Below are 12,164 nucleotides of genomic sequence, written 5' to 3'. Positions count from 1 at the left end.
GAATAGTGACCCCGCTCTGTCTGGGGGGGGGGCTGAGCACACACACCCCTCCCCCCGCTCTGTCTCTGGGGAGGGTGAGCACACACACCCTCACCTGGCTCTGTCGGGGGGGGGGGGGGGTGAGCACACACACCCTTACCTCGCTCTGTCTGGGGGGGTGAGGACACACACACACCCTGCTCTGCCTCATCGTTGGTGTCAATGGGAGGAATAGTGCCCCATCATTGGTATCAGTGGGTGGAATAATGACCCATCATTGGTATCAGTGGGAAGAATAGTGACCCATCGTTGGTATCAGTTGGAAGAACAGTGACCCATCATTGGTATCAGTGGGTGGAATAGTGACCCATCATTGGTATCAGTGGGTGGAATAGTGACCCATCATTGGTATCAGTGGGTGGAATAGTGACCCATCATTGGTATCAGTGGGTGGAATAGTGACTATCAATAGTTTCAGTGGGTGGAATAGTGACTATCAATAGTTTCAGTGGGTGGAATAGTGATCGATCATTGGCATCAGTGGGAGGAATAGTGCCCCATCGTTGGTGTCAATGGCAGGAATAGTGCCCCATCGAGGGTGTCAATGGCAGGAATAGTGCCCCATCATTGGTGTCAATGGCAGGAATAGTGCCCCATCATTGGTGTCAATGGCAGGAATAGTGCCCCATCATTGGTGTCAATGGGAGAAACAGTAACCCATCATAGGGTGGAATTGTGCCCCATTGTTGGTGTCCATGGGTGAATAATGCCCCATCATTATCAGTGGGTGGAATAGTGCCCCATCATTGGTGTACATGGGTGGAATATTCACCCCGCTCTGTCTCTGGGGGGCTGAGCACACACACACCTGCTCTGCCTGGGGGGAGCTTAGCACGCAAACACCCCTCACCATCACCCGCTCTGTCTCTGAGGGGGGCTGAGTGCACACACCCCTCTGTCACCCCGCTCTGTCTCTGGGGGGCTGAGCACACACATACCTCACCCTGCTCTGTTTAGGGGTGGGGGGCTGAACAAACACCTCGCTCTGTGGGGGGGGGGGGGCTGAGCGCGCGCACAACCCTTACCCTGCTTCGTCTCTAAGTGGGGCCTACACCCCCCCCCCAAACCCCGCTGGGCTCGCACCCCTCATCCCGCTCTGTCACTTTCCTCACACACTCCTCCATACAGCTCCAGTCCTCACACATGTGCGCCGTGTCCTCCTGGAAGCCCCTCCTCTCCTCCATCTCCCGCCATTTTTGAAGTTTCCGCCCGGAGCTGAGTCGCTGTGCTCGCCATGGCTTTACGCGTCCGATCCGGTAACCGACCTCCGGACAGAGGGGACCCCGACACGGTCCAGCACATGGCTGAATGGAGCCGGACCCGAGAGGCACTTCGGGAGCTGGAGGGGAGACTGCACTGCTCTGTATGGTAGGAGATCCATTCCCGTGTGTAATCTATCATCATAGGAGGATATGTACAGACAGGTCACTGTGCTGTGTCTATTGGGGGGCTGTGCTGTGTAATGTAATCTGTGGGGGATTGTGATTGGTTGCTGCAGTCAGAGTATACATGTTGACCCCTCAGAGCGGTCATTGCTCCCATACATGTCTATGAGGTCTGTGGGGACTGGAGGTAAGGGAGTGTTCCAGAGGGAGGGGGGACTTCCCAACCATAGTAATCACATTGGTCAGGACTCTGTACACACACCATGGGAGGGGGATACACAGACAGGGTGTTGGACCAATTGCACACCAGGCTGTTTCTGGTACTTTCTGTTTACATGTAACAATCCAGTATTTTTTTTTTTTTTACTAGAAAATTACTTATAACCCCCCCAAACACCACTTCTTCCCTCTCTCTCTTTTTTTTTTTTTTTTTTTTTTTTTTTTTTTTAGCAGAGACCCTAGAGAATATTTTTTTTTATTTTTTAATAATAATGTAAAAAACACAATACATAACCCGATTTAAATTTTTTTTGTTTCTTTGTAAAACAGAAAAGATGATGTCACACAGAGTAAATAGATACCAAATGTGTCACGCTTTAAAATTGTTCACGCCCGCACAACAGTGACAATGTAAATTTTGCTATCCCCTTGCATCAGACGTCCCCATCAGAGCGCCCCCTTGCATCAGGCGTCCCCATCGGAGCGCCCCCTTGCATCAGGCGTCCCCATCGGGGCGCCCCCTTGCATCAGGCGTCCCCATCGGGGCGCCCCCTTGCATCAGACGTCCCCATCGGAGCGCCCCCTTGCATCAGACGTCCCCATCGGAGCGCCCCCTTGCATCAGGCGTCCCCATCGGAGCGCCCCCTTGCATCAGGCGTCCCCATCGGAGCGCCCCCTTGCATCAGGCGTCCCCATCGGAGCGCCCCCTTGCATCAGGCGTCCCCATCGGAGCGCCCCCTTGCATCAGGCGTCCCCATCGGAGCGCCCCCTTGCATCAGGCGTCCCCATCGGAGCGCCCCCTTGCATCAGGCGTCCCCATCGGAGCGCCCCCTTGCATCAGGCGTCCCCATCGGAGCGCCCCCTTGCATCAGGCGTCCCCATCGGGGCGCCCCCTTGCATCAGGCGTCCCCATCGGGGCGCCCCCTTGCATCAGGCGTCCCCATCGGGGCGCCCCCTTGCATCAGACGTCCCCATCGGAGCGCCCCCTTGCATCGGGCGTTCCCCCCCCCCCCCCGGAGTGCTTCCCTACATCAGGCAGTCACATCATTGCCCCCTTTACATCAGAATGCCTCCCTACAGCTTTCAATTGCAGGCAGGCTGCAGCTGTGCACAGAGAAAGCTCTACTTCTATCCTCCTGTGATGCCAGAAGCGGGGCATGCACGTGACATCATTGGCTGTTAGGACTACGGTGGGCCTATCAAACATTCACTGCTGAAGATGGGAGGAGCCTAAACTTGGGACTGGCTGGCTTGCTGATGGTCCTGATAGAACTGTCGCTCAGTCCAGGTTCAGCCTGTGGTATGCCATTTAGTGATGCCTAATAAATATATATATATATATAGATATGCACTACTACAGGGCTTGACAAATTTGCCTGGAATCTAGGAGCCAGCTAAAAAAAGTTAGGAGCCAGGAACGCGCCCTGTCCTGCTGAGCTTGCGTGCAGAAGTGAACGCATATGTAAACGGTGTTCAAACCACACATGTGAGATATTGCCATGATTGGTAGAGTGAGATCTATAATTCTAGCCCTAGACCTCCTCTGTAACTCAAAACATGCAACCTGAAAAAAAAATTTAAACGTCGCCTATGGAGTTTTCAAAGAGTAAAAGTTTGTCGCCATTCCATGAGCGGACGCAATTTTGAAGCGTGACATGTTGGGTATCAATTTACTCTGCATAACATTATCTTTCACAATATAAAATAATCTGGGTTAACTTTAATAAAAGAAAAAAAGTGTATTTTTTCCCAAAAAAGTGCACTTGTAAGACCGCTGCGCAAATACGATGTGACAGAAAGTATTGCAACGACCACCATTTTATTTATTTATATATATATATATATATATATATATATATATGTGTGTGTGTGTGTGTGTGTGTGTGTGTGTGTGTGTGTGTGTGTGTGTGTGTGTGTTTGGGGCTTCTAACTTCTAAGTAAAGGAAGGAGATGGAAACAGGCAGGGAAGCTCCATTAGCATTGCTGGTTGTCTTGTTATACCAACGGCCACCACAAGAGAGCACCATATTCCAGAGGGAACCATAGGACTGCAGAAGGCTGCCGAGCCGCGGCCTCAATTACCGGCCGTCGCGGCCTCACGCGATCGCGAGGGGGGTGCGCACGGAGACAGGGTACCCCAGCTGTGCCGTGCCAGGTCGCTAATTCTAGTCACAATTGCGACCTTTTGCAATTTCCAAAATTCCCAAAAGTATTGTGGCGCCTGCCTTTTCACCCACATGGATGAGCGAGTTTGAGGTGGAGGAACTTGACTGCCCTGCACAGAGTCCTGACCTGCAAGCCTGTCAGGTTCCTCCACCCCAAAATCGCTCATCCATGTCGGTATGAACCTTGCTTTGTACACCAGTTTAAATTATTTGATGGAGGGGGGATTATGGTGGGGGGTTGTTTTTCAGGGGTTGGGCTTGGCCCCTTAGTTCCAGTAAAGAAAACTTTCTTAATGCATCAGCATACCAAGACATTTTGGACAATTTCATGCTCCCAACTGTGTGGGAACAGTTTGGGGATGGCACCTTCCTGTTCCAACATGACTGTTCACAAGTGCACAAAGCAAGGTCCATGGAGACATGGATGAGCGAGTTTGGGTTGGAGAAACTTGACTGGCCTGCACAGAGTCCTGACCTCAACCCGATAGAACACCGTTGGGATGAATTAGAGCGGAGACTGCAAGCCAGGCCTTCTCGTCCAACATAAGTGCCTGACCTCAGAAATGCGCTTCTGGAAGAATGGAAACGTTTCCATAGACCAGTGTTTCTCAATTCCAGTCCTCAGGCACCCCCAACAGGTCAGGTTTTCAGGATTTCCATTATTTTGCACAGGTGATTTGATTAGTTTCACTGCCTTAATAATCACCACAGCCTTTTCATCTGAGGGAAATCCTGAAAACCTGACCTGTTGGGGGGGCCTGAGGACTGGAATTGAGAAACACTGCCATAGACACACTCCTAAACCTTGTGGACAGCCTTCCCAGAAGAGTTGAAGCTGGTAAAGCTGCAAAGGGTGGGACATCTCAATATTGAACCCTACGGACTAAAATGTGCATGTAAAGGCAGGCGTCCCAATACTTTTGGTAATATATATATTCTTGTTTGTAAGTGCATAACTTTAGCCTAAACAAAGGGCAAATATTTAATTTGTATTATATATGCATACAAGTCTTTACACGTATAAACACATCTATATGCAGGTATTTTACTGATCATTACAAAATGTGTCCGAGATAACGCATGCGTAATAACATCAGTATCATTTTTAGGGCCATGTGAATGTATCCTGACATTTCTGGTGATGTTACAATGGGATTCTAATGCGTATGGCAAGCATTCTTTATTAACTGCTTCCAGACCGCCCCACATACATTTATTGCGGCTGGGCGGCCTGAGTGCGCAAAATCACGTACCTGTACGTGATTTCCTGCACATGGTCTAGGGGGGCGCGCGCGCCACTCCTGCTCTGTTGGACACAGCAGGAGACAATCAGCAGGTCTGGCAGTCACGATGGCCGCTGCGACCTGCCGATCGTTCACGGGAGAGATGGATCAGTGGTCTGCCGATGTAAACAAAGCACACCGCTGATCTGTCAGGGAGGAAAAGTGAGAGATCGTGTTTCAGCTAAGTTGAATCCCAATCTCTCTTTTCCTCCAGTGAATCCACTCCCCCCGCAGTTAGAAACACCTCCCAGGGAACACATTTAACTACTTGATTGCCCCCCCTATACAGGCATAAGTGCATCTTTTTAGCACTGATCACGGTAATGGCATCACTGGTCTCCAAAAAGTGTCACTTGGTGTCAGATTTGTCTCCGCCGCAGTCCCGCTAAAAAAACGCAGATCACTGCCATCACTAGTAAAAAAAAAAAGTCACTAAATCTATCTCGTAGTTTGTAGATCTATAGCCTTTGCATAAACCAATCAATATATTGGGATTTTTTTTTACCAAAAATATGTAGCAGTAGCATATTGCCCTAAATTCGATATATATATAATACATAGCCAAAAAAAATAATGTTTTTCACATTATTTTTTTTGGCTATGTATTATAGCAGAAATAAAAAAAAAAAAATATATATATTTTTTTTTTTTATTTCTGCTATAATACATAGCCAAAAAAAAAAATAAAAATGTTTTTCATCGATGTATTATAGCAGAAAAAAAAAATATATATATATATATATATATATATATATATATATATATATATATATAGTAAACAATTGTCATCTTTTCTGGTTTATAGCGCAAAAAATGTATTTGGGTACAGCGTCGCATGGCCGCAAAATTGTCTGTTAAAGAGATGCAGTGCCGGATCGCAAAAATGGCCAGGTCAGGAAGTAGGTAAAACCTTCTGGGGCAGAAGTTGTTAATTTCAAGGAGGTGTGAATTACTGGGCGTGCCGCAATGCATACTGGGAAATGTAGTTCTTACATGAACGAGTGCCGCAAACCAGGAAGTGAATGAGAACAGAAACTAGAACGCCGGAGGTGATATAGATGAAGGAATTTAATAGGTATTTACTCGTTTTTTAACAGAATCATTACACTATTCTGTCTGTACACCTTGCAGACATTAATTTTAGGCAAAAATGTTTTTTCCTTTACAACTCCTTTAATGCACTGAAAGCGCACTTCTACTTTTCAGGAGGAATTGAAGAAGAAAAAAAGAAAAACTTCAGCTTTTTTTACACTTTAAATAGCTGCCCCAAATGAACGATATCCCTCACTAACATGTGAGGCCGCTCGATGCGCTGTATAAACTGTATGTATTCTAACAATGAATACAAAGCTTCCTCTGATTGGCTGAGTAAGAGTTGTGACATCATCGTCTCTCCTCTCTTACTTCATTGCTAGAATACATCGCTTTCTATGAATGGCTGAACGCCGATGAGATAGACTCTAATGTGTTCTGAGTATGAGAATGGAAGTTCTCGACTTGCAGCCGGAAAATCAAGGAAAAGGAATCTGTACACAAGGTCCAGCAGTTCAAGGCTCTCCCTGCCTCTGTTGAATTCATCATGTGAGTTTGTACTTCCTCCACCTGTCCTGCTACTTCTCATTACCCCAACACCAGTCATCAGATCACAAGTTATCAGGACGTAGGTCCGAAACACGGAAGCCATGCCTTCTTCTATACCAAGATGGCTGCCTCTGCACAAAGACACTCTGGGGGTTATTTACGAAAGGCAAATCCACTTTGCACTACAAGTGCACTAAATGCAGTCACTTTAGATCTGAGAGGGACATGCAAGGAAAATGAAAAAACAGCATTTTTGCTTGCACATGTCCTATACCTGATGGAGATCTAGCTGTAGAGGGGGCTTCTCTAGCACCTCCTGTCCAACACCCCTGGTAGTGGCGACAGGGAGTGGAGGACACAGAGTGGCACGAGGGCCGCTGTAGCAGATGGCTCTGGCTGGGTCTTGGCAGGAACCAGGTGATTGGAGAGCGCTGGGCCAGAACTGAGAGCAGGAGCCCCGTGTCGCTGGATCACCAGCTGGAAGCGTAGCTGGGACGTGAGCCACGGGGTCATCAACAGCCGAACAAAGCAGGTACCGAGACGTGAGGCAGAGGCAAAAACGGGACACGGGCCAGGTTCGGTACACAGTCGGGCAATGAGGCACGGGAACATCAGGCAGAAGCGGAGTCAAGCACAAGCTGGGGTATGAAGTAGGCAGGCGGAGGTCAACAGGAAGGTTCAGGCAAGCCGGGTCAAGATACAGGGTACTGGTACAGATCGGGTTAACGGGCACTAGCTGAAAAGACCATTTGGCAAAGTATGCATGTTATTGGCAGGTTTGAATAGGCGGACTGGTGCCAATGCATGCACGCGCACCAGCTCGCGCCCATGCATGCACCAGTACATGTCTTTTCTTGTGGATTTCTTAGACGGACCACACCTGCGCACTACTGTGCTCTTGTTACCCGGGTTTCTCTTACAGCACATGATTGGATGATAAACTCAGCAGAGCTTCCCCCTCAGATCTACAGCGACTGCACTTGTAGTGCGAAGTGGATTTGCCTTTCATAAATAACACCCTCTGTGTCAGTTGCATACAGTATTTGACTGTTTGCCTAGAGGAATGCTTTAAGTATTACCTATAGATATTGTTGTCACCATCCATATTATTGCTAGCGTTGTTCTTGTGTGCCTGCTAATAACTAGAGCAGCAACTAGATACCAGTGTCTTGCTAAATGCACTCTAAGCACAGTAAGGAAAAATGAAAATTGATGGTGGGAAGTTTGAAGCATCCAATGTGTCTTGTCAAGTGGGCTGTCAAGAAGCTTAGAAAATTGGCAAACTTGTGCTTGCTTTGAAGAGATGAGAGAAAAAGTGCAAATCGGCTATCCACTACTAGCACCGCTAAAGAGAGGGCGATTAAAGATGCAGCCATATTTATTATGCAATACAACTTTTTTTTATTTTATTTTACTATGCGTAGCTGAGGAATACCGCATCTGTGGTCTCTTTAATGTGCTATTTTCATTTAATCGTTTTTTTTTTTTGTTCCCGCAGCTTATTGATGTTGAAGCAGCCTGTGTGCTTGGGTGGATGTGAACATGTGTTTTGTAGGTAAGTTACAGTTTTCGTTATCTGACTTAATAGGTAGTCAAAGGTAAATATTTCTAGGTGCATCTTAACTTTTAGACAAGATTTAGACCTTTGCAGTACTTTACTATATGCACTTTAACCACTTGCTTCCAAGGCCAATTTTCAGCTTTATGCCGCGTACACACAATTGGACATTCCGACAACTAAACCGTGGATAATCTGCCAAAGGATGTTGGCTCAAACTTGTCTTGCATGCACACGTTCACACAAATGTTGTCGGAAATTGCGAACGTTAAGAACGCGGTCACGTACAACTGCACAATAAAACGGAAGTTCCATACCAATTGCGCCACCCTTTGGGCTCCTGCTAATCTCGTGTTAGTAGAAGTTTGGTGAGAGACGATTTGCGCTTTTCAGCCTTGTGCTTTTCAGTCCGTTGCAGCGTGACGAATGTGCTATCTCCATTACGAACGCTAGTTTTACCAGACTGAGCACTTCCATCTCATACTTGATTCAGAGTATGCTTGGAATTTTGTGCGTTGGAATTCTCTGCACATACTCTAAATTTATGAGAACGGATTTTGATGTCGTAAAATCCAGAACCGGCTCTCAATTTTGTTGTCGGAAATTCCGACAGAAAATGTCCGATGGAGCCTACACACGGTCGGAATTTCTGACAAAAAGCTCCCATTTGTTGTCGGAAATTCTGATCGTGTGTACGCGGCATTACAGTGCGGTCATGCAACACTGTACCCATATGAAAAATGTATAATTTTTTAATTTTTTCAAACAAGTAGAGCTTTCTTTTGGTGGTATCTATTCATAAAGTTTGGTATAAAATGTTGCAAGCAGGTAATTTTTCTCCTTTACTGATGGGGCAGTGATAGGGTGCACTGATGAACCGGCACTGATAGGTGGCACTTATGGGCATGATCAGTACCAATGTCCCTTTAACAGAAGCATTTTATCGGCTCCCCTCTTCTCTCCTCATGCTGTCAGCGTGAGGAAAGAAAAGCCAATAACCGACTTGTGTTTACATCCATGATCAGCTGTCATTGGACACAGCTGATCATGTGGTAAAGGGCCAATGTAATTACTCCAATCCGTGATCAGCTTAATCTGAAGGGCTCAGAGATCACAGATTGTGCCACAGAGGGCGCGCAGGCAGGGCAATCAAGGGAGTAAAGTAAGCCTGCACTGTAGCGGTCTTTCGGCTATAGCGCAGGTGGGAAGTGGTTAACATGCCTTTATAGTAAGCTGCCCCATTCATTTTGAATGGACTTCAAATGTACATTTTTACAGACCTACACCTGTGGGGAATGTGCCTTAAGCCTCGTACACACGATCAAATTTTCCAACCGTTTGTACGCTCCATCGGGCAATTGTTGTCGGACTTTCCGCGGACAAATGTTGGAGGGCATGCTTAAAAATTTTCCGCGGACATCAGTCTGTTGTCGGCTTTTCTGATCGCGTGTACACAAGTCCGTCAGGCAAAAGTCCAAAGTACAAACGCGCATACTCGGTAGCAATGCTCATCAAACACAACATTAGCTGAAGGTGCCCAAAGCGTGATGCTAAAGAGCTGAAAAAACATGTAGTACGTCACTATGTTCGTGTTTGTTGGCCAACAATTGTGTGCCGTTTGCATGCAAGACAAAATTCATTCACATGCCCTTCGGACAAAAGTCCAACGCTTTGTTTGCGGAAAATCTGATTGTGTGTACGAGGCTTGAGGGTGCCATTTAAAATGCTTGTTGTCAGTATTGTGCTGGGGCTGGAGAACTGACAGATTCTGTGCTGCTTCTAATCAAGAAGAAAACATCCAGGAGGTGCTGGGACTGTGATGTGAGTTCATACAAAGTAAAGAGGTGACAAAAACATTTTGGAGAGCTTACTGGCTCAGGTTGGGCTGCTCACAACAGACAAGGCTACCCTTCAGTGGCTGCTCCAGCAGATTGCCAGAAAAAAAGCATGCACTAATGGAGGGAGGGCCAGACAAAAGGATTAAAGAGTCCTAATTCATTTTATCATTTTGCAAAAAAAAAAAAAAAAATCCATTGTGTTTCAGGGTTCAGAAAACACTTTCCCATCACCAGGGCTGCAACAAAACACTAGATAATGTAAATGTGACGTGCTTTGTTGTAGCCCTGTTGATTTCGGAGAGTGTTTGTTTGTTTTCTGACCCCTGAAACACGTTGGTGGTTTTTATTATTATAAACAAATAAATTAGTTTGGACTCTTTTATCCTTTGATCTTCCATCTGTTCTGCTTCTGGCTGACACTTCTAATGTAAGAGAGAGAGGCTACAACTAAATAATCAAGACAGTCCTCTTTCCCTGAGTGAAAACAAAAGAAAGAACAGCACAAACTCGTAGAGTAGCATAAAAGATAAGATAAATGACATTTTATTTAAAAATAGAAATGCACTCACATTTTGGACGTGACATAAAGGTGACTTGGGAGCCAGAAAGTCTAAGGCCTCATACACACGATAAGTTAACCAGAGGACAACAGTCTGATGGACCGTTTTCATCGGTCCAAACCGATCGTGTGTAGGCCCCATAGGTTATTTATCCATAGGTTAAAAAAAAGCCAACTTGCTTTAAAATTAACCTATGGAATCCTAACCGATGGGGGAAAAAAACGATCGTTAGTAGGCACGTCCAACGGTTATAAATCCATGCATGCTCAGAATCAAGTCGACGCATGCTTGGAAGCATTGAACTTCGTTTTTTCAGCACGTCGTTGTGTTTTGCTTCACAGCGTTCTGACACAATCGTTTTTTTAACTGATGGTGTGTAGGCACAACGGACCATCAGTCAACTTTATTGGTTAACCTATGACAACGGTCCTTTAGACCGTTCTCATCGGATGGACTGATCGTGTGTACGAGGCTTAAGAAGTAGCCAGAGAACCACCAGCCTTGGCCAAGAGCTGGGGTTGAAGCGTGCTGAAGATGGAGGCAGCCATGGTCACTGCCTTAAAACAAATGAAGTTGCCGACTGGCTTTGAAACTTGTCATTTGTCTACAGTGACGTCAGGGATTTCAGTCCAGGGTTGAACACCAATTGCAGTTGCAGTGACAGCAGAGGGACACTAAAGGTTCGTTTTTATTGCCTAAATTCATTGGTGTAAGCTAGTGCATTACCGCGTCACTTATCTCGTCCTTCCATTTGCACTCCAAATGTGAGTAATCCAGCTTTCAAAAAGTAATTTCCTGTCTCTCCTCATATTGCTTTCCACCAGCATCTGAGCCGTTTTGCATGGTGGAAAGCTAAACGTGCTCACCCCCTCCCTATGACTACAGCTCTGCGTGAGATGCGTGAAGACGCTGTCTACAATTTACAGGCAGGGAGGCAGGGCATAAGTGGGTGTCTCTATAATGTGGCTTTGTTGGCTGGGGAGGCGGGAATGTGTGTAGACTGGGGAGACATTAATGTGTGTAGGCTGGGGAGGCGGGAATGGGTGTATACTAGGGGCGGAGTGTGTCCGAGAGAACATTAAAAAAAAAAAAAGGTTCTGCGCATGCGCAATGCCGCTAAGCCTAGTATTGTAGTTCCCATTAGGCTGTGATGTAGCTATTATGCACCTGCACTGCAAACCAGGAAATTAGTGGAAATAAAGATTCAGGAATGACGGAGGATGAGAAACAAGCTCTATTTTAACAGGTATATAAGGATTTATAATGGCAATCATTCGTTTTTTCTTTATCAGCACCTGTCAGATGCTCGTTTAAGCGAAAAATATTTTTAACTTTACGACCCCTCGCTTTGAGCTGCGGTGGCTCAACGCGATTGGCACTGTGCTGACAGGCCATTCACCTCTGCAGCTAGGGGTTCGGATCCTGGTCTCGGCTACATGTGAATTGACTTTGGTGGTCTCAGCCCGGCTCCCGGTGGGTGTGCTATGCGAGGTAAGCCTGCGCTTAGTACGCCCACCCCCCTCCCACAAAAACCAC

General features: G+C 46.6%; 1 protein-coding gene across 2 annotated transcripts in view; it reads left to right on the top strand.

Moving 5' to 3' along the window:
- Positions 1-1,151: 1,151 nt before the first annotated feature.
- The window catches only part of BARD1 (BRCA1 associated RING domain 1), a 120,838-nt gene continuing 109,825 nt past the window's right edge, over positions 1,152-12,164 (top strand). The window contains exons 1-2 of one of the 2 annotated variants that reach the window (XM_040357482.1): positions 1,152-1,407; positions 8,171-8,227. In XM_040357482.1, the coding sequence (XP_040213416.1) occupies positions 1,274-1,407; positions 8,171-8,227 (191 nt within the window). In that variant the 5' untranslated portion in view covers positions 1,152-1,273. The remainder of the gene's footprint in view (positions 1,408-8,170; positions 8,228-12,164) is intronic. The other variant, XM_040357481.1, reaches the window with a different exon arrangement.

This window comes from Rana temporaria, chromosome 6 (assembly GCF_905171775.1).
Source record: "Rana temporaria chromosome 6, aRanTem1.1, whole genome shotgun sequence".
NCBI lineage: Eukaryota > Metazoa > Chordata > Amphibia > Anura > Ranidae > Rana > Rana temporaria.
The sequence above is the reverse complement of the archived record's forward strand: the minus strand, read 5'-3'. Positions and strand labels throughout refer to the sequence as shown.